This window comes from Euleptes europaea, chromosome 14, assembly GCF_029931775.1.
Source record: "Euleptes europaea isolate rEulEur1 chromosome 14, rEulEur1.hap1, whole genome shotgun sequence".
NCBI lineage: Eukaryota > Metazoa > Chordata > Lepidosauria > Squamata > Sphaerodactylidae > Euleptes > Euleptes europaea.
This window is the reverse complement of record NC_079325.1, coordinates 25,046,085-25,069,235: the sequence shown is the minus strand read 5'-3', so window position 1 is coordinate 25,069,235 and position 23,151 is coordinate 25,046,085. Positions and strand designations below refer to the sequence as shown.

Below are 23,151 nucleotides of genomic sequence, written 5' to 3'. Positions count from 1 at the left end.
CCTGTTACAGGGCACAGCTAGCTCTATTACAGGGTTATATGACCTGTTCCAAGAGTGGCATGGAAGCGCCTGGCAAAGCTAAATTCCTGGCTGTTGTGAAGGAGGCACAGCACAGGAATACATGAAGCTGCCTTATACTGAACCAGACCCTTGGTCCGTCAAAGTCAGTATTGCCTACTCAGACCGGCAGTGGCTCTCCAGGGTCTCAGGCAGGGGTCTTTCACACCACCTACCTGCCTAGTCCTTTTAACTGGAGATGCCAGGGATTGAACCTGGGACCTTTTGCATGCCAAGCAGATGCTCTACCACTGAGCTACAGCCCTGCTGCCATCCTCACCCCACAAACACACCCCTGTCCTTTAACAGGCCAAAATGAACAAAACAGTAATGTAAGTGTCCTGTATAGGGGCTTACCCATCTCAAGAGGTCCATACTGCAAATACAGGTTTAATAAATATAAATTGCATATATCGTGCTTATAAATTAAAAACATTCCAAGATGCATTCAAGAGTGAGGAGAGGCAGAGCTGCCGACGCACACCAAGCAAACAGCCGCAGCACTGCTTCGGAAGCCGATTTGCTTTCACAGTTCCATTCAAGGAGGCTGCGGCAGCTTCTGTACCTACAGAAAGGGACACGCCCACAGCTACGTGATCAGAGGGGATTCCCGAGGCACTGCTGAGAAACTCAAGTTATGGAAGAAAGGTCACTCGCTCCTACTTTAAGGATAAAGGGTGGAGGGGGGGGGAAGGAAACGCTGCAGCAATGTTCCCAAACCGCTTGGTAGCTTATCTGACGCTCTGAGACATATGCAAAGGTGTCAGCATCTCTTCGAAGATGGCCCCTTTCACGTTGGAGCCTCGCAGGTTGGCTTCCTGTAGATCACAGCCCGACAGGTCACAGTTCTGAATGGCAGAGAGCAGCTGTTAGTTTTAATCTTCAATCTCCCACTATATAAATGCCCTTGCTGACTGCTTAGAATACCCAGGTGGCGTGTCCACTAGAAATAGGTGGCATTGGGGAAAGAAAAGTGATCAGCAAGTCCCTCCCACCCGCCACCCCCCCCAAAAAAAACCATGCAGGATACTATAAATACTTAAGAAATAGTATTCATGTCTGATGAAGGGAGCTTTGGTTCTCAAAAGCTTGTACCCTGAAAATCTTGCTGGTCTCTAAGGTGCCACTGGACTCCAATCTAAATACTTTTAGAATATCACTCCACTGTTTGCACAGGTAAAGCACTTTACATAAATGCACAGTAGGCACGGTACCTAGACTCACCCAGTTTCTAAAAACACTAGGCAGGCATCAAGAAAGGTGATGGTGGGTGACATGGCACCCATGAGTGGCATGTGGGGACCCTGATCTAGCTGATTAAGCACTGCAGCAGCCCCACCTGAAAACATCCAGTGGAGAAGCATTTCCAAAGGCAACAAAAAAGAAATACAGCTGAAAGTATCATAAACTGCATAGAGAAGCAGCTGAAAAGGCCAGCTGAAGTCTGCAAAAGTGGCCAGCAGAAGCTTGATAAATTCTCTTCCGCCTTTTGTTTAAAGCCCCCTGCTGACTGTAAGCGGATTTGCGACTCACCTCTAAGTCTGTCCCAGCCAGAGTTGCTCCTCTGAGGTTGCAGTTTTTCAACTTCGCGTTTTTCAAAGTTGCAACGCGCAAGTTAATCCCAGTCATCTGGCTGCCTTCCATATCAACGCCTTTCAAGTTAGCACCTACAGCAGGCACAGAATTGAACACCCAAGTTTTGGTGCTGATTTTGTTTGTTTTTTGTCTGCCTCAAGTCATGGGGTCCAAGGAAAACAGATTCTTTAAAAAAATATGTCTCTGCTTCAAAGGCAGAAACAAAACTGGAGCTCTTTGGAAAGACAGCACTATGTACTTGTAGATTTATCACACACCCCACCCAAACAGCTCCTCACCTTTTGCATCCTAGGCCAATACCTCGGCGGACTATAAACGACAAATACATTTTAAAGCTGCCTTTCCACCAATGGGCTCATAGCAGTCCTCCCTTCCCCTGTTTAATCATCACCGTTTTAAAAATTAGGCTGGAACAATATAAATGGCCCAAGCTCATTCACTGAGTTTTACAGCTGAGTGAGAATTTGAACCCAAAATTTCCCAGACATACTCCAGTACTCAAACCTGGACACCGTTTTCCTACAGATGCATAAATACAGGTGAAACCCCTGACTAGACAAATTTATTAGCATTAGTGCATAATTCAGAAGATGCTCAGATGAGCCAGGAGTGATGCGTAATCATGGCTAAATGAGCCATCAATATTGCTTAACTTTACTGAACCTACATGCTTATGAAAAGGCCAGTCTTTAGCATTCATACTTTCCAGATGTCCTTGCATAATGGTGAACTGTTAAGGACCCCTTACTTTGGCTTTAGGTAACCATTCTTCCGAGATGTTTCTGAACTTTCCTCTCGCTATGGTGAGCTAATCTACAAAGAAATGGAATCTGGTCCTTACCTTCTAGGTTAGCTTTAAGGCCAGAGGGGTCTTCAAAATTGCATCCTTTCAACGATGCTCCCTCTGCATTAGAACAAAGCATCTTAACTCCTTGGAGGTTGGCACACTGCCGGAAACAGAGGAAATCAGAATCAGATTTTGAAGGGATGCAGTGAATCATCTGGGCCCAGAAGTGAGTGCTCGGTGATCGCTCCAGATCTTCCTGACTCTAGTTAACGGTGAGCCAACAGGGGTACATGGGAAATAGTTAAACATGGACATACCACTCACTGGTGGCTCTTTTGCAAGGGCTACCAAACACCTACTTCTGATTATGCCATTTGTCTATCTTGAGGCAAAAGCAGGAGGCCCACCAGGAATTTCCTGGTTAGTCTAGGCATCTACTTGACGCATGTTCATTGGTTTTCAGAGCCAACACCAGCATTTAGTACCCACACTTATTTTTCAGCCTTTGGGGCTTTATGTTTAATTGCCATATTTTCAATTATTGCTGCCATAAAACCTAATCTTAAACTCTTCACAATTCAACATAATTTTATTAAAACTACGACAAAAGCAATGTAGTGTATAAATAAATATGGGGTAACCCTGGTTGTCATCATCACAACACAAAACTAACCCTCACCTTCTCCCCAGTTTATCTAGGAAATTATTTCTTTGAAAAGCTCCATTTCAATCAACAGTGAAGTCACATACCCATCTTCTTTAAATATCCATGTTGTGTGTATGTGTGTATCTCAGAAGTGATACAAACACAAAAGTTTTGTTAACTGAGATGGTATAGTTATGTGTGGACTGTACAAAGCACCATTTGATCATGTGAGCCTCAGCTACAAATTCCCTGTGCTCAGACAACTAGCAAGTCAGGGAGAAAGGATGTTTTGACTGACACAACAGTTTCTGTGTGAAAAGCACTGCATCATGCAGCGCCCCCGCTCCATGAAGACCAAAGCAACAGAGTCAAGATACAAGCATCAGTGAGTGCTAAGGATCGCTCAAAATAACTCACATCTAGAACAGATCCAGACAAGTCTGCTCGTTCAAGATTAGCACAGCACAGGTTAGCGTGTGCTAGGTTGCACCGGCTCAGGTTGGCCATCTTGAAGTTTATGTATCTGAGATCTAAACGAGAAAGATCTGCTCCGCTGAAATTTAAGCCCTAAAAAAAAAAGGGGGGGGGGAAGGGAAAATAATCAACATAGTATCAGCACAGCAGTTTGAAAACTCTCAAGTGTTCCATGTAAATAGGGCATGGTAATCCTTACATAACCACCCTGATAGGGAAGGAATCGGCACCCCACAAACTGCAGATGAAGCCTGTCAACAATGGATTGGGAGTGGGGTAGCTGAGCCACTGCACATGCATTGCAAAGAAGTCACCATGATCACTCACCAGAACTGAATCAACTGTTTCCCTACCAGACTTAAAACTTTGCTAGTCGAAAAGATGGTCTAACCCAGCTTCTTCCTTGTAGTGCTACATTTCTATTTGTGGAGAGTTTCACACACATAGCACTGCAAATGTGATCCACCAGGTGCAGTCAGAAATACAGTCCCGGTCTTGCAGGACTCGCTTAAGAGAAAGTCTACAGGTTTGACAGAGGGATAAGGTAGTAGAATTCTGAACCGGATCACCTCAGACTGGAGGGATTGGGGGGTAATTTTTGAATGCTCCTCCACTTGGAAAAAAAAAAAGACTCCACATGCAGCCAACTAGTAAATCTGGGAATGTTTAGCATAGCCCTTTCCCGTATGTGCCAGGAACACACAGGAAGCTTTTTCTTGTGTGGAGCATTCAAATATGAAGCCCTCACCCTATGGCACTTCAGTCTGATCTGGTACAATCTAAAGGGCCAAACAACATCTTGTTAGGTGCAATGTGAAAGGTGGTTCTAAAGGCCGTTTTATTTTAATACTTGACAGCGAAGCTCAGATTTGGTCGAGGTCGCAAGCAGGAATCTGACAAATTCCTTCCGGGAGATTGGAGAATGATCTTCTGCTGGCTGTGAATTCTGTAGAAGAAAGGAAGAATTTTTACAGACTCTGCAAAAACACACACACAATAGCATAAAAACAATAGCATAAGTATTCTTTTTTATCATGTGAGGAAATAAAACTTATACGAAAGCATTAATTACCTTAATAGCCACTTCTAGATGTTCAATTAGCGAGTCAATCCCAAAGAATCGGGCTTCCTCCAGGACTCCTGGCAAAAGAGCAGAGAAACTAAGAGGTTCCCACTTAGTAAGAACAATGAAAAGGAGAAGCTTTCTCATGTATGTTCTGTATCTTGCCAAAGGGGCAGGACACTACAGAACAGCAGAAGCAGGCTGAAGTACTCTGTGATCTTACTCACCCTGGTGGTTTAAGCTTAAACCAAGGTTAACACTAACCAGGGTTTTCCATTACCCAGAATTCAAAGATAGGATTTGAAGCTAATTAAAACACGCTTAGTAGTAAACCCTGATAAATATTAACCATGGGTTTTGTCTGCGTGTATGTGTTGGAAAAATCATGAATACATTCAGACATAACTTAACCCATGTGTGGATGAACCTGGCTTGTTGCTGGCCTCATGTGTTTCATTCCTCCTGTGGAGAACTGGGGTTAGGAACTAACTCTGGTTACCAGTGATATATGAATAAAGGTACACTAGTTAAACAGGGTTAGTTCCCCCCTCCCCAAGCCTCGATGAAACTCTGGCAGAGAATCTTGATCCATGGGAAGGAAAACCAATTCTGGTAAATCTGGACACTTGTATTTGTACACTGTGAGGAGCTGGAGTTACTTTTGAGCTGGGATTCCTTCACTATACTCTGTGCTAGAAGGAAAGGTGGAGGAACGAGGTACATGAGAGGTTGGGAACAAGTGGAATTTGCATGCATATGAGAAGTGGGATAGCTGAATGCAGGCATTCTTTCTAGATTCTCCCTCCTCTCCTGTGCAAAGTGCAATTGAAGATTTTTTGCTTTTGGAAGCCTTTGATCTGAATCCAACTTTGTTATGATGCGCTGCTTCAACAAGATGGAGCTTATTTCCTAGTAACCTCCCACCAAGGCATGAGTGACTGATAGGTCAGTCACTCGCTGTCAGCCTAGCCTACCTGTCAGAGTTGTTGTGCGGGTAAGAACAGAGCAGGGGAGAACCATGAATGCCACCCTGAGCTCCTTGGAGAAAGAGCAAGTTCAGAAAGCACATTTGGGCATTATAGCAAACTGAAGTTCAGACTGAAGGCTTCCCAAAGCAGGAAGTCTCCAGTCATGCTCTGTCCTCAGGGGAGAGGAAAGGGGAAGCAAACAAAAAACCACACAATTCTGGCAATAAACCAGGTTTGTACTAGCCACAATAATCCCCGTTTGTTGGTGACGATAGTATTTAAGATCTTGAGCAGTTCCATTAACTACAGAAGTTCCACGTGTTTCCACTTTATACCTGTCTACGTAACCTTTACTTGGGAAGGTGAGTAAATGGTCCCCAGTTTTTGTTTTAGCGTTCCCATATGACCTGCACACTCCAATTTAAAAAAATGGTCTCACATGGTTTATATTGAACCTAATTGAGGATGGAGGAAAGGAGATTTAATTCACAGCTGAAAGGCCCCACCAATCCCTTAGTTTTTGGATTGGTCTTTTTCCAATGCAAAATGGCATTCTTTCCCACAAGGGATGTGAAGAATTGAATAAAAATTATAGTACAGGATGCGAGTCTCCTCAATTAGCATTACACTCTCTGCCCTAATAAGGGCCCTACTAAGAAATCATTCCTGCCCATTAAACTGGACAGCCATGAATGCATCTGAGGTAAAATATTGGCATGGGTATCCAAAACAAGCCCCCCCCCCACCGGCGCCATTTTGTCGGATCCCTCAGGGATAAGAAGAGGACTGGAAAGACACCCGAGTGGAGAAGGGCGGCACAGCTGTAAAGCAGGAAGGAAGCTTCCTTGTAGATAAGCTATTCAGGAGTGAAAACCTACACATGAGCCAGGCAAAGGAGGCCGGGAAAGCTGGGAAACTCTAGGAGGCTAAAGATGAGGTGGGAGTTTGGTGGCTCTCTTTAGCCAGTGAGGGAACTACACAGGTCCAGGTAGCGTTGCCAACCTCCAAGTGTATCCAAAGTAACACTTCCGTGTGTATCAATGCTTAGCTATGGACAAACAATAAGATACAACAAATGTAATTATGAAAGTCCCATATTTGACACATTCTCAAATCCTCGTTTTACAGGTGCAAGTCAGAGACTTCTCTATTGGATATGTTACATTTATTGTATCTTATTGTTTGTACATAGCTGATTTAAATTTTGCTTTCTAGCATGTAATACATTTTTGCATTTTGTTATACTCCTTGTGAATATTGGTTTCTGTGCATGATCTTGTACTAACCTCCAAGTGGTAGCTGGAGATCTACTGGGATTACAACTGATCTCCAGGTGACAGTGGTAAATTCACCTGGAGAAAATGGCCGCTTTGGAAGATGGACTCTATGGCATTATACCATTACACATTGAAGTCCCTCCCCAAACCTTGCCCTCCTCAGGCTCCACCCCCAAAATCTCCAGGTATTTCCTAACTCAGAGCTGGCAACCCTAGACCCAGGAGTCCAAAGTTGTGAATGCAGGGGACCTCCTTTGCCCTGGCTGAGATCAAAGGGTCCCATGGCTTGCCCCCACCCCTTCTTACAACTAGCGTTATTTTAATTCAATGAAAGTTTCAACATAGGATTCACTGGTGTCGGATTCAGATACATTTTTCTCACTTATTCAGTCACAAACACTGCCAAGCAAATGAGCATTTAGAATCCCTGAAACACTTAGAGCGCTTTCACACATGCTGAATAATGCACTTTCAATGCACTTTGCAGCTGGGTTTTATTGTGTGAAACAGTAAAATCCACATGCAAATTATCATTAAAGTGCACTGAAAGTGCATTGAAGATGCATTATTCAGCATGTATGAAAGCGTCTTTAGTCGTACACAGGCAACATGCATTAGCTTTGTTGAGCTCACAATGGGTACATGAGCTTGGCTGCAGCATAAAACAGTTTTTAAAAGCCCCCCCCCCAATAATACATACCCAGCAAATTGATGCCATCATTCACAATGAGCTGTCCATGACGCAAATAGTTCAAAATTGGCTCGAAGTATTCAGGGCTACGGTCAATTAGGAAGGCCCCTCTGTGATCTCTTTTATTCCCCCAGGCATCTGTTTCCAGGAGAAATGTCACAGAAAAATTCAATCCATTAACAATTTTCTTTCATAAATCAGACTTCTGTTGCTAAAAGCCAAGTTATTTGAGACCAGCTCCCTCTTCCAATTGAAGTCTGTTTAAACTGCCCATTAAGGTACTGAACTCAAGACATATAGCACTATGTGATGCAAAATATCACAAAGTAAAAGCAAGCCACTGGAAAAGTGAACTGTAAGACTATTTAGGAACATTCCGTCTGTTTAGCAGAAAATCAAGGAAATAGTTGATGCAACACTGGCCTTCCATCAAGGAGACTTGGGTTCAAATTCTGGTTTAGCCTCATGGCTCAGAACAACTATCTCAGTTTCCTTTCAGTAAAATGGAAATGTCCCCATTCCTTACAGAGATGGTCCAAAGACCAATGAGACAAAATGTTTACACCTTAGAATCAGCAATAGCCAGCAGAATTCAGATTTGGCAAATTTAATCCTGGGCAGGATTCTTACGCAGTTTTACAAAGGGAACAAAAGACAGCTAAACTAGCTCCTTCCTTGCTAAGCAACATTAAAGACACTTGAGTTCTACTCCATACCGAATCTTGCAATCTTACCAAGAAGTCTATTACAGTTAGAATCAACCCCCCAAACCCACCCATACCATTTGTTGTTTAAACTTAGAAATGTAGTGTTATATCCAGAAGAAAATAAATCAGTATATGCTCAAGGGCGAGAGGCCAGGAAGCAGACTAGGCTTGCAGGGTTATCAGGATAAAACCGGAGGCAGGGACACATGGTGTACACCATTCCAAGCTCCTTGGAGAATGGGCAGGCTGAAAAGAAAAAATAACCTGGTCTAAGAGATTCTAGAGAAGCAGCAGCAACATTATTCTGCAACTATGAGGGACAGAATCTTGTTCTTCAAAACTGGAAGCACAGATGCTCCCACCAGAATTTGCTAATAGCACCTCTCCCATGTGCTACAACTGTGGAGGACCTGCTTGTGGGAATGGGGAACCAATGATACCATATATACCACAGATGCCTTTCCTAGCTTCTGAGAGAAGATTCCATCATAAGCGCATAAAAAAGGACAGAAGCGTCGAAATCCACACTGACCTTTGTCTTTAAACATGCGAGCCAGCATACTATCAGGTTCTTTGCTCACTAAAGTGCTCCTAGGGAAGAAGAGCATGAGCATTAATGAGCAAGTGAAAGACCGTTCTCTTTTGATGACTGCTTGGGTTGGGCACAACATTACTGGTTTGCTTCTATGAGCATTATGCGTTTATTTAGAATTTACATTGCAAGCAGGCCAATTATTTAAAAAAAACAAAACCCAAAAACATTTCAAAGAGGTGGCATGAGAGGTATGGTGGGGGAATGCCTGGAATTGTATGCTTGTGCTGCAGAAGGAAGGCATGACTGCTTGGAATCTTGATACTGACATGTGTTCATTGCATTGAAAACTTCACTGGAACTCTGCTCGTGTCTGCTCTAATGCTGTTCTTCAGTCTGTGTTGATTAGGGATTGATTGACAGCCTTTGAGGTCAGGAAGCAATTTTCCGCCAGGCCAGATTGGCCAAGGATCCTGGAGGGTTTTCTGGGGCGGGGGGCAGGGACATCTTCTGGGCATGGAGATGGGGTCACTGGGGGTGTGGGGGGGAGGTAGTTGTGAATTTCCTGCATTGTGCAGAGGGCTGGACTAGATAACCCTGGAGCTCCCTTCCAACTCTATGTTGCTATGGCAGCTAGCATGGTGTGGTGGTTAGAATGTCAGATGTGAAACTGGGAGACCCTTGTTCAGATTCCCAACTGCCATTCAAGCTTGCTGGGTGACCTTGGGCCAGGCACACACACTCAACCTAACCTACCTCACTGGGTTGTTGCAAGGATAAAATGGAGGACCAGAGAGCGATGCAAGCTGCTTTGGGTCCCCACTGGGGAGGAAGGTGGGGTACAAATGAAGTAAATAAATAAACAAGGTCTGTCACCTGGCCAGCCAAATATAGTCAACTGACTGCCTATTGATGAATAAATAAATATTTATCCTGCTGGTGACCTGCTATCATGGAAGCATATTCAACCAGAAGAAATGGCCTGCAGCCTACTGAGCATAACTGCCTTTAGAAGTTGACATACTTTGGTTTCTTTCTTTTTAAATGTTTTATTTAAGAATGTAGGATGACCTGAGAATTCAGGAAAAAGTCAAAGAGAAGAACTGGTCAGACCTGGTTCGCATCTACGCAAACCTATCACACCTATGGTCAAAACGTTCACATCTATGGATAAAAGAAAAATAGGGCTATACCTTGCCAAGCGCCAGCAAAGCAAAAAAAAAAAAAAAAAAAAAATGAAAAAAAAAGATGCCAAGTGACAGATTTATTGTCCCGTAAAGCCCCTATATGCATTTCACTGTACAAGCTTCAAGGGGGAATCAGAATTCCTTTGTGCTGACTCTTTCCACAGCAATTGAGTACTATAATAGCACTCAATTGCTGTGGAATGAGTCAGCACAAAGGAACTCTGATCCCCCTGATGAAGCTTGTATAGCTAAATGAGGGGCTTCAAAGGACAATAAAGCTGTCACCTTTTTTCCTTTTTTTGATTTGGTCACATCTATGGAAACACCTTTATATAAAAAGTTAACTTTATCACTTCCACCATAAGTGCGATCTAATTTGTTTGTATAACTAGCATTAATATTAAACTCATTAAGTATCTTTTTTACTATGCTAATGAATTTAATGCTTTAAAAAATACAACTACCTGACCAACCACATCTCTTGGGTCTGATCAACTGACCAAACATTTTAATTGCTTCTGGATTTGCGGTAGCCTATGTGAGACGTGCATTTCCATCACGCTTGGCTAAAGCTCGTAAGTTTAATGGATACAGATATGTTGGAAACATTTTTTCTTGTAAGCCCAATATGGAATGTCGCTTAGCCAAGCAGACATTGCTCAGAGTTTCATTTTACTTTCCACTATTTTCAGCTTTAAATAAAAATCAAAAGCAGCGTCTGAAGGCTGTTGGTCTGGGGGAAGGGCAGGCAGGGATGAACTCCTTCCCTCCAGGCAACTGTATGAAAAAAAGTGACCAGAGGGGACAGATTAAGCAGCCTCCCACTCTCACTTAAGCACCCTTTCTCCACTCATCCAGGCAACCTGCAGAGGCGGTTTTTTGTTACATACGAACACTCACACACATTGACAAAAGCGGGACTGAACTCTGTGTACCACCTAGTTTGGCTGCAAGTATGCAGTCTCAGATGCTGAAGAAACATTGTTTGGTACCTAATGTATACAGTCATTACTGCCACTGGAACGAATGGAAAAGGTTTGTATGTGGAAGAGTTCCTGGAACTTCTGGTTCATGAAGCATTCTGGGTTGCCAGATCAACATATTAAGAATAAAGGGACATCTATTATATCCTGCTGTGCTGGTGTGAAAATACGGCCATCCCTTTAAGACAGGGGTGGGGAACCTTTTTCCTGCCAAGGGCCATTTGCACATTTATAACATCATTCGGGGGCCATACCAGGTGTAGATCTCCGGGGTGGGGGGAGAGAGGCTAGGGTTGCCAGGTCTCCGGCCACCACCAGGGGAGGCCATGCAGAGAAGGCCTGAAGGGCTCCCCGGTCCTCCCTCCCTCTCAGGCGGGAGGGCAGCCAGCAGTGGGCCCGAGCAAACAAGGCGCCAGGGAGGCACAGGCCGCGGTCGATTGACAAGGGAGGAAGGAAGGAAAACAGAGAAAGAGGAAAAGGGAGAGAGGGAGAAAGAAATGGAAAGAGGGGGAGAAAGAAAAGACGGAGGGAGACAGACAAAGAAAGAGACAGAAAGAGAGGGAGAGAGAAAAGCCTTCCCCCCCCCACGCACACACACACCCGCCGGCCCCACGCGACCTGGCCCCAGGGTCCATGCCCTCCCCACCCCAGAGTCCACAAAAGGCCCCCTGAAGCCCGAATGGCTCCTGCGCACATGCTCTGCTGCCGGGAGCCGCAGGCCTCTTCCCCCCCCCCCTTTGCTGTCATGAGTCAGCCTGCAGAGACTTCCTCTGACGAAGAGGGACATCCTCAGGCAGAAGTCCCACAGGAACAACCACAGGGCCTACAGCCTGCCGGAGTGGAGGATCAGCCAAGGAGATGACTCACCATGTCTGCAGCCAGCCAGCTCAAGGACTCCAGTTGGACCTGACATCTTGCAACATGCAGTGTCTCCAGAGGCCTCGCCAGGGCCACTGGAGCAGAGAAGAAAACAGGTCCGTCTGGCAATGCAGCAGAGACGGCAAAGTGCTAGGCTGAAGGCTTTACAGAGGAACCTCCCCAGTAGCAGTGATGAGGAAGAGCAGGGCTGAAGCACCACCTGTGAACTCAGCCTCATCAGCATCAGCTGGCTGCTACAGCAGCAGGGGAAGGGATTTAAGCCATCAGTTAGGCTTGGCTGTTGTGCAAGCAACTTGTCACCAACCTCCTTGAGTACCTGCCTTGTTTCTCTGCTATCCTTTGGATTCCTGGTTCTTGGACTGGCTCTGACTAACGCTTTGGACTTCCCTTGCCTGTATTGATATCTCGGACTCTGCCTTCACTGTGAATGACCTTGGACTGTTCCCCAGACTACGCTTACAGCCCTCGCTCCTCGCCTGTACCACGACACTTGCTGCTCAAGTGTCGACAGGCAGCAAGAGGGGCTTACAGTGTGCCCCGGCGTTCCTGCACGCTGCAGCTATAGGGGGAAACCTTGGGGGAAGAGTCCCACCCCCTCCTCTCGCCGACCAACAGCTGTCAGTCGGGGATAGGAGGTCCAAAGGGCGCCGCAGCACCCCTGCAAGCCGTGGCCCCAGGAACACCCTCAGGGAGGGCTGCCCTATGCCGCGCCTCCGCAAATGTTCTCGGGGGCCGCATATGGCCCCCAGGCCTGAGGTTCCCCATCCCTGCTTTAAGAGAACATGAGCCCAAGCATTTAACAAATAAGAGTGCGACAATACCAGCACACAGGGAGTTTTGTAAAATTAGTGGCTTGAATTCAACAAAAGGGTAAACACGTATGGACAAGGCAGTAGGTTCCTACCGAGTCGTTGTGAAGCAGCGTCCTCCAACATTAAGTGTTAGCCAGTCTGAATGAGATCCAGTTAATGCTTCAGAAGGGTTTACATCTGTCTGGGGATCTACAGGCATGGAATGCGCACGAACATTTTTAGAGCATTTCAAACTTCTGACTGCTCATTTCTAAAGGCAAAAAGCAACTGGGCAAAACTGTATACTTACCAATAAATGGTTCCCCTTCACATACAAACAGAACATCATCATCCCTGGAGGATTGGGGAGTGGGTAAACAGAAAGACAGAGAGTAAACTTTTTTCACAAACAAATACAAGTTCCAGAACTATTTTAGAGAATAGCTCATAGTTTTCCACTCCAAGCTTTTTAAATTCTAATCTGGGCATGCAATAGAGTTAAGTATCAGTTTACCAAATCCTATACTTTGAAAACTTTTTTTTCCAGCTAAACCTTCAAATGTCACCCCCCACCCTCAAATCAGGATGAATTTTGCATTTCACAAGAAAACATAATGTTTTGCTTCAAATTCACTGCAACCTCATGTGTTTTTGGTGGAATTTGTAGGTTACCCCAAATGTTGCTCTTGGTGAAAAACAGAATAAAAACCTTGGGAATAAACAAACAACTGTTAGCAAGAGCTACTGGTGAAATGGACACAGTGGAAAATTAGACTACCGGTTCTCTCACAACATACGATGGAATATAAATAATTTTGTTATCAATTCGCAGTAGAATCTATGTGAAGCTCTTGTTCAGCTCACAGTAGCTAAGTCATGGTCTGACAGTCAGGATCGTGCCTTTGGCTTGTGCATCCCCTCCCTCTTCTCACAATATGAGCGCTGATTTCTTCATCTGCTTCCTGCTTCACGGTAACTGTACTTAATTTTGGACATTGTGGCAAACAATAGCAATACTATGATGTCCGATAACCAGCAGTTTGGAAAAAAACATTTTTCCTAGGAACCAAAGTTCTCCTGAGGTGGATGGTGCGGCAAAGCATGGTTATCACGAACCAGGAAGCAGAAGAGGGAATTGGTATGGGCAAGGGAACATTGAAACATGTTGCAGGCTAACAATGGCCAAAGCGGTTGGGTCTGCAGCTACCCATTCTCAACATGTTGGAGTGTAATAGTATATGTCAATACTGCAAGTTTATCATAATCTGCAGCTTCATAACCCCTTGTTACGAATTGCTCAATGATCCCTTTAGCCCATACACCACCACATTAATTCGCAAATGCTCAGTTTGGGCTGATCTTACCTGATCAAAGCAATGTCATCAATAAGGCCCCCTTTCCCATTGTACACACTGGTTGCTTTTATTCCAAGCTTACTGCTAGCCACAGAGAGCAAATCGGATAGTGTTCCATAAACAGCAACAACCTATAAAGAAAAGACGAGTGTTTTACCTCCCCAAGCATGCTTAAATCTTCTGGGATACTCATTCCCTAACTTCTTTACAACATTTTATAAGCCCCAAGAAAATGCTTTTCTTTCGACGTGGAGCTCAGGGTGGTCTACGTAGGGCTCCAGAGGGTCTCCCATCCAGGTCTTGACCAGACTCAGATCTCCTGAGCTTCACCAAGGTTGCTACCTTATGTATCTTCTAACAGTACATTGGGTCCTCTCCCTTAGACAGTGGATTTTAACTCTTTTCGTTAAGGAAAATACATAAAAATGTTGCAGTAACCTGCAGAACGCCGTCCTTCTCCTTGCACAGAAAGCAAAGAATAAAGTATTTTAACAATTACAGAATTCAAAGACAAAATGAAGAAGTGAAGCTGAAGTTGTAAAATTTCATGGAAGCCCTAAGGAATGCTGGCAGAACCTAGGGGTTTCACATAACTTCGGCTGAAAAACCCTGCCCTACGATATAGTTTGACTGAGATATTTGGATCAGAGCTTAGAAGGAATGCTCAGAGTCTAGTGCTATTTAAGAAAAAGAAAACTACCAAACCACAGAGCATAATCTATTTTAGAGATGGATTTACAAATCATAAAATGATGATGTAACAAGTTCCAGTGTGTTTGTGTTTACTCACATGTCAGTGGCAACACAAGCACATGATGAAGAAAAAAGTTCACCACAAATGGCATAAAAGGGGAGGGGGAAGGCGCAACTTTTCTAAGCACAAACATCAGCATAAAATGAACACATAAGCGTAAGTGGCTAAACACATCCCACAGCAAACATTCCCCCGACCCCAAACGGGAACATTCTACAACTGTAATATAATTTATTAAGAGCCCCGTGGCGCAGAGTGGTATGCTGCAGTACTGCAGTCCAAGCTCTGCTCACGACCTGAGTTTGATCCCGACGGAAGTAGGTTTCAGGTAGCTGGCTCGAGGTCGACTCGGCCTTCCATCCTTCCGAGGTCGGTAAAAGGAGTACCCAGCTTGCTGGGGGTAAAGGGAAGACGACTGGGGAAAGCACTGGCAAACCACCCCGTCTGCCTAGTAAACGTCGGGATGTGACGTCACCCCATGGGTCAGGAATGGCCCAGTGCTTGCACAGGGGACCTTTACCTTTTTAATATAATTTATTAAGGGTTTCACTGCTGGCTGTTGGCACAGCTCCTTTCAAAACAGCCCATTGATCAAGACGATTCCACGATAGCAAAACATTTTGTGGAGTATGGCACTGAATACAGACATCTTAAATGGTCTCACACCAATTGGCCCATTATTGTACAATGGTGTCCTCCTAAAATTATTTTGTTGCCATGGGATCATTCTGAGAAAAGGGCATTTTGGCTTGCCATTTGGGGACAGTCCCCAAAGTAGCTAACCAACCACCCTTATTCAATGTGTCCTAATGGTCATTCAGAAGGAACCAATGGATCCAGCCGCCATTCTCTATCTTTTGTGATAGTTTGTCCTGATAGTGGGCCTTCAGGCAGTTTCCAGTCTATTTGTTGGCACAACTCCTCTGCAATTATTGAATCTTCCTGGTCTTTGGACCTTTATCTGTAGTTTTACTATATATGAACAGTAGAAGTTAACACTAGTGATCCGTATATTAGCATCTTCAAACCGTGCTGCAATATATGAATGCGGATTTGGGGCTCTTTCCAATCACAGCCCTGCCAATTCTAGTTACCAGTGGGTTTGGGGTTCTTTCCAATCACAGCAGCAGACACCAATCGAAAAAGAGCCAGACACCCTGGCACCCATTCAAATTATAGCTCATTAAAAGAGAGCCACTCTGCAGGTTCTGCTTTTAATCAAGGTTTCCCCCCAGTTAAAACATGGGTTCAGTGCAGGCAGAGATTCTCTGAGCCGGCACTTTCACAAAAGACAGGTGGCCCTACAGGTGCATGTTCTATGCTTAGAAAATACACACATTCACTAACTCTCACATTGCTGCTCCCCCCCAACTTATACAAACTAATACGAGTATTATTTATGATTTCTGAACGCGCTCCTAATCACAACCCTGCCAATTCTAGTTAATGTGAGGAGAAACAGAAATGGGAAGAGCATCTGCTAAACCAAGCATCAGTCTACCGTTTTCTACCGTTTTCATAAACTTAGTAAAAATATTGTGTAAATCATGTCGAATAGCAAAATATAAAAGCTTATAAACTGGGCTGTGAGGAATCACAAGGGGGGATTAACAATGGCATAAGTCTTCTCGCAGCACAAGTTGCTCTCCCTAGGATACTATAAGCTCTTAGTGGATTGAACAGACCAAGTCCCCCATCTTCCATTTTCTGTTTTTCTTTAGTGGACTCTTAAATATTCACAAGTGGTCCAGGGCTATAAGCATGAAACGATCTCATTAAGTCATTTTGGGGGAGGTTCCCCCGCCTTTTAATTTAGAAAGCAATCATTTTCTGCATACCAGAGGAGTCTCCCAACTAGGTAAAGACCCTGATGTTGCCTTATCTTCCACATGCCTTTGTGACTGGCACTGTGAATTTTGCTGTTGGAAGGAACCAAGCCAGGAGCTGAGAAGAAATCTCAGGGGAGGGGCAATTTTGAAACAGAACTCCCTATCCTCCAATAGTGTCTCCTTCAGGTTTCTCTAAGTTCTCAGGGGTTTACGCAAGGTAATTTATCCTCCCTCCATCATTCCCCTTTAGCCAACTCTCAGCTGACTCCAAGACCATATTCAGTCCTTGTAACTCTGCTCATTTTTTCTCCACTCGTTGGTTAGTAATATTTTCCTGCATACCTGGGAAACTCTTCTAGTACTGTATTTGGAAACCCTCTCTTACCTATGTGGGGGAGCGGGATTTGCTGCTTTTGGCATAATGGTGGCCAGCCACTTTAGTATTACATAAAAAGGACAGGCTGGGGACCTGTGATAGGCTTCTTCTGACTTTTCTCCACCCTTTGCTGAAAATCACCAGTCCCCAAGGCCAGCCTTAAGCTTCCAGAAGATGCTCAGGAATGGATTTTGAGCCTACAATTGGAGACCCAAAAATCTGGAGCACAGGGAAAGCTTCTCTTTCAAGCCCTTGCTTTCAATAGTGCAAAGATGTCATCCATTCAGGCCTTGGTGGATCTCAGAGAAGAAACATGAAGAAAGGAGTCCCTAAACATAGCATCAGTTGCTTAGGCCCAATATATTGCTTCCTTGGTATTCCCTCAGCATCAGCCTCCATGGAGAAGGGGGGGGGGAGCTTTCCCAAGATTAGACAACTTTCCAGTTCGAAAGTCTTATTTAGTCATAGCTACCAGTTCCACAGACAGCTGTTTGAAATAACAATGTTCCTGTCTGCATGACTCAACTGTTCCATTCCCGGTATCTCCTGGCATTGTTGAACTGACAATGAAACCACTTCTGGAATACCAGCAATACAAAAATACACAACAGGGAACCTGTACTGTTTAGAAAAATTCTGAAAGATGAACCATCTGGTGCTTTTAATGGCTGTTGAACCTTCAGAGAACCCCTCCAAAACTGAATTTTTTTTTTTTGTAAAGAGAAAAGGTGAACTATGTTCCTGAAGACAGATACTGAAGAGGAATGGAATATGATTTTCGTGGATATTTCCACAGGGACTTATTCTTACCTACAAAGGGGTCAGAATTACCATCATTTCACTGGAAGACACTGAAAAATTTCTGAAATGTTATGAACAAGATCTAATCAATATTATTCCAGAGCAGAAGCAAGAACAAGAAGAAGGGAAAGAAGCTCCATCTTTGAAATTTGGACAAAAAGGAACAGATATAAGAAACTCTAGAAGTGGTGGAAAAACTAAAATCCATGGCAAGAACAAATCCAAAAGACATCGTACAACCTATGGGTGAAAAAGAGACTCTGAGAGCTTACTATGGAATTTAATAATAACCAACAAATTTTAGTTATTATTGATCTAATCCCTTTACTTTAATGATAATAGTAGAAAGGTTATTTTCAAAAATTATTTTAAGTTAAAAGATAATATGTAACTGTTATATCTATTATAGTGATAGAAAATAGAATTGAAAATACAGTTTGGAATATCTTAGTAGGATTAGAATTTTAAATACAAAAGAGTGTATAAATTTATAGCAAGACGAAGGAAGATGAAGGGGAAGTCTTTTTATTACATTATATTTTCTTAATGATGAAAGAGCTTTTCGACAATATTGTTAAATTTTTCCTTACGCTACCTATTCATAAAATGTATATGTTGTTGAAAAGTATTTCCTTACAGTATAATATTTTGGAAAATATATATATATATAAAAAAGAAACACACCAACATTATCACCACTATATTCCAGATGAGGAAGTTAAGTGTGAGACGTAACATTTTATCTACTGAATTCATGGGCTGCGATTTGAATCTGGGATCTCCTCTGGATTGCTACACTAACTAGGAGATTTTGGGGCCTCTAGAACTCCTCTGGGTTTGTGATTGATCACTCTCAAGTTTATGCTACTTTTAGTATAGTTTGATTCCAAAATTATGTTTTATCATAAGCCACATACTGGGGCAGGTGGGATAAACACTGCGTTAAATAGGTAAAGAGTTGAATTCAGCGTCATTAGCAAGAAATGAGACTCAATCTCACAAAAATCCACATTAGTATCTAACCATGCACAGCTATGTATCTTTGAAGAACTGAGCTTGGGGAAGTCTGTGAGGCTCAAAATAGACCCATAAGCATGCTGCAGTCATTAATTTACGTCAGCCACTGTGTCAAAGACAGAACACTGCAGGGGTTGCATTTTTAAAAAGTGAAGGTGACTTTGTACCTGCACTGAGGTGAGAGAGAATCAAGGATTCACAGCACCAAGTCATGACTCCTTCCATTATGCTTCCAAGCATCATTGAAAGGGCAACTGTGCACACACACACCTGTCTCATACCATCAGAGCACTGGTCTGGCCTCCTCCGAAAAGCAAAGCTTCTCCAAGGTTTCAAGCAAGGGACTCTTTCCTAGCCTTGACACTCAAGGTTGTTTTTTTTAACTGGAGATACAAAGGATCAAACCTGGGACTTTCTGCATGCATAGCACATGCACTACTGAGCCACGGGCTGCCCCTGAAAAGAAAGACCCTTCAAATTAAGGCTCCTGTTGCCAGCCCCCCCTTTAATCTGCACCCTCTCCCTCCCAGCCTGAATGTAGGTACTGCAAGTGTAACACTCTGAGCAAGTCCCATGAGCCCCACACTGAACATGGGGAGCAACTGCCATGTTTTGTGTCTCACAGAGAACTGTGCAGCGGTGAACACAGCAGAGGATCCTGGGACAATGACCCCAGCAAATGCCTCCAAGGAAACCATTTAGGGAGAAGTCAGGAAGTGCCAACAGAACAGCAATTAAGCCTCACCAGGCTAGAACACAAAGATGCCTCTTCCTGTATTTTGTTTTTACATGATATGCAATCACTGACCGTTAACATGATTCAAGTGCCCCGTGACAGTCTGGAATCTCCCATTCATCTCTTCCCATTGTCCCCAAAGTTCCTGCTGAATATAGGACTCAGCTTCATATCTCCACTTTTGCAATCCTGAATTATAATTCAATCAAAAACTTCCCTTCCTGTTGTACTTCCCCACTTCCCTGGTGTGGTTTAGTCAGTTCTATAGTTTTCTCCTGATTAGTTGCCCAATACTTGAGTATTCTTTTATCCTCTGTCATAATCTTTTGTTTCCCAGAAAAGAACCCATTTTATGCTATAGGCCAACACCAGTATAACTAGCCTGGCTTTAGAGCCAGTAATTGGAGTTTGATCTTGGATCTCATCTGAACTGCAACTGAGACACCCAACACCTACGTTCACCTGTTTGTGGAGTGTGGTAACACTCCCTCACCATACACCTAAAATTTATGACACATACATCTTCCATCTCCCTGGATTCTTTGACCAGAATTAAACTGCCTTATAGCATCAAACCAAAGGGCCACAGAATTCAGTATCCTATTCCAACAGTGGCCAGCTAGGGGTAGGAAGGCAACTTCCTTCCTCTGCTGTTGGTTTACAGCATCTGGTTCTTAGAAGTGCATTCTTTCTTTGTAGGCAGGTTCCATTTGGCTGTCCAGCATGAATTTGTCTAAATGAAGACTCCCCTGATGAAGGACACAAGTGAGCTTTTCCCATCATGCTAGGTGTGATACAGGAGCCCATAAGATTGTCATTACTGTGGGAAAACTCAGCTTGTTTCATTTATTTACTTACATTTATATCCCACCTTCCTCCCCAGTCATGGCCACCAAGGCAGTGACACCGATTAAAACAAGAGCTAAAATACATACATAAAACAGGTGAAAGAAAAAAAAAGTTTTCACCCATTGGGGGAATGACAGCAATATAAGGGGACAAACAAATATCCCTGGGGTGGGAGTGCCATAATTTTGGTGTCATGACCAAGAAGGCCCTCTCTCAGGTTTAGAACTTGTTACATATCCCCCCATTTATTTTACTACTACTACTACTTTTTCAGTAGTTTAGCAATCCATCAACCTTATGGTAAGCTTGCAAAGTAGGCTAGTACTATTATCACCATTTTGCAAGGGGCCTTGTTTCTTAGCCTGCCTTTTCTTAAGAACACCCAGCAAGCCCATAGAAGAGGCATAAACTGACCTGCAGACTTCCTAGTTCACATCTCAGCCAGCACTCCGTTGTAGTGCTTTTGAGCACCACACACTCACCCCCTGCCCATTCGCTCTCTCACACACAAACTTTGGCATCCCGAGACATTTGGCTATTATTTTTCTTATTCCACCCTTTCCTCCAAGAAACTCAGGGTGCTATGCGTAGTCCCCCCCCCCCCAATTTATCATCTCAACAACCCTGCAAGGTAGGTTAGGCTGAGAGAGAATGCTTGGCCACAGGTCATCCACTGAGCTCTACAGCTGAGTGGGTATATGAAAAACTACCCCAGCTCTGGCTTAAACAAATGGCCATTGCAACATCTCTGAAAACTGCAACAATTGCTGTATCAACTGACTGGCCAGTTTAAGAAAAACGAAGCAGAACTGGGACACCCAAAGATATGGGAGGGAATCCCTACACACTTAGGGAGCTCCACATGTACCTAGAAAAAACAACAACACAGACTTTGTAAATAAATCCCCCTCCCCAAAATCTTGGCAAGGGCTGAATATGCTCCAGGAAACATGTTGAGAATCAGCCAAAGGGAGCGGTGGAGGCAAAAATCAGTCTAAAACCCCCAAGAGCATCATGGAATGCTTGAAGGAGAGAACTGGGTGTGTGTGTGTGTACAGGGACTTCCAGATCGCTCCACTCCCTTAACAGCCTTCAGCTTGTAACCCTGAAATACTAAAAAGCAGGCAGTGGTCAGAAGCATGGACTAAAAGAGTCGGGTTCAAATGCTCCCTCAGCACCGAAGCAAACTGGGTGACCGTTGTAGAAAAGGGCAAGAGTCCAGTAGCACCTTAAAGACTAACAAAAATATTTTCTGGTATAGGGTATGACCTTTCGTGAGCCACAGCTCACTTCTTCAGATACAGCTAGAATGTGAATCCATCTGTCTTTAAGTAGAGGAGAGTGAATTCAGACAAGTGTTAGTATGTAAATGTTAACAGTATGTAAATGTGAATAGCAAGCGTGATGGGATTAGGTGTGGCATGCAGAAGAGTCTGTGATGTCCAGGGGAGAGATGGGTGTGGAGAAACCAGCATTGGTAATGAGCCATGAATGCAAGGTCTTTATTCAGCCCAGGTAAATGCATTGCTCACAAAAGCTCATACCCTGCCAGAAATTATTTTTGTTAGTCTTTAAGGTGTTACTGGACTCTTGCTCTTTTCTAAAAATATTTTCTGGCAGGGCATGAGCTTTTCGTGAGCCACAGCTCACTTCTTCCAATACAGCTAGAATGTGAATCCATCTGTCTTTAAGTAGAGGAGAGTGAATTCAGACAAGCATTAGTATGTAAATGTGAATAGCAGGCGTGATGGGATGAGGTGTGGCATGCAGAAGAGTCTGTGATGTCCATGGGAGAGATGGGTGTGGAGAAATCAGCATTGATCATGAGCCATGAATGCAAGGTAAATGCACTGCGTTGACCGAGTTCCCCCTTTCTCAGACTAGCCTACTTCACAGGGCTGTCGCGAGGCCAAAATGTAGGACCAGCCAACCATGTATACCATTCTAAAAGCCTTGGAAGCACGGATGGGATCTGGGGAGAAAAGAGAGACAACTACCTACAGGAGCATAACGAGCCACCCAAAAGCTCTCACCCAGCTTGAGGAGGAGACTGAAAGCTCTGAAGCTTCAACCCGACCCAATTCCCACGCACTCACCTTCCCATTCCTGGGGCTGCCATTAACAAAGAGGGTGACTCTCCTCATGCCTCCCTCCTCAAAGTTATTGACGCTCTTGAGACTTCTTGCCAGCCTGGCTACAAACACGGAAGCCGGAGCTTTTTGATCAACACGCCCACCGACCAATCCCGGACTGACATGCCTCTTGCTTTCATCCAATAGGAACCCAAGGAGAGGTCCTGGGCGGACCTTCTCCGTCTTGGGACCGATTTAACCGGGAGCGTTTGCTACTTAGAGCGAGAAGGGGGCGTGGCTCGATAGGCTGGAGCCTATGAAGACGCGCTTGCGGAAAACGACGCTCGCACAGGGCGGCGACGGTTGCCCCGCCTTTCTTTTACATGGCGAAAGGTTAATATTGGGTCCTGATTGGCCGACAGAGGGTCACGCGGTTTTTTTCTAACCGTTGTCGAACCGATGCGCAAATATTATTCGTCCGCTATGCCGGAACTCGTTATTGGAGATCGCTCTAGTCCGTATATAGGCTTCGCGTGGGGAAGCGTGTAAGCGGGGCCCGGTCGAAGTTGTTTTACCTGACGGTGAAGTGGGATTGATCGTCGGGAATGAAGAGAGGGGAAATCGTGTCGCGGGGAAAGGCGGCTGAAAGCGGCGGCGGAGGGATATGCGATTGTGGCCCGTGGTCCGTTTGAATGGGGAGCGGGAGAAAGAAGCAGGTCAGTGG

The 23,151-nt window shown here is 44.3% G+C and overlaps 1 protein-coding gene across 1 annotated transcript; it reads right to left on the bottom strand.

Annotated features, from left to right (window-relative positions):
* Positions 1–758: 758 nt before the first annotated feature.
* On the bottom strand, positions 759–22,559 carry KCTD9 (potassium channel tetramerization domain containing 9). The gene is made up of 12 exons (XM_056860621.1): positions 22,452–22,559; positions 14,003–14,124; positions 12,949–12,992; positions 12,752–12,848; positions 8,799–8,857; positions 7,569–7,697; positions 4,633–4,700; positions 4,411–4,506; positions 3,504–3,653; positions 2,495–2,600; positions 1,591–1,724; positions 759–905 (listed from the first exon to the last, which is right to left on the bottom strand). Exons 1-12 carry the CDS (start codon positions 22,497–22,499, stop codon positions 789–791), a joined length of 1,170 nt encoding a protein of 389 aa, XP_056716599.1. The 5' UTR covers positions 22,500–22,559; the 3' UTR covers positions 759–788.
* Between the last annotated feature and the right edge of the window lie 592 nt (positions 22,560–23,151).

What these genes read in the sequence shown, in the direction of transcription:
- KCTD9 (XM_056860621.1), bottom strand. Translation starts at nt 22,499, where the DNA reads ATGAGGAGAGTCACCCTCTTTGTTAATGGCAGCCCCAGGAATGGGAAG. An exon ending in TCGCATGTTTAAAGACAAAG is followed by an intron (nt 7,698 to 8,798) that starts GTCAGTGTGGAT and finishes TCCTGGAAACAG; the next exon opens with ATGCCTGGGGGAATAAAAGA. An exon ending in TGGCTGGGACAGACTTAGAG is followed by an intron (nt 906 to 1,590) that starts GTGAGTCGCAAA and finishes TCTGCCATTCAG; the next exon opens with AACTGTGACCTGTCGGGCTG.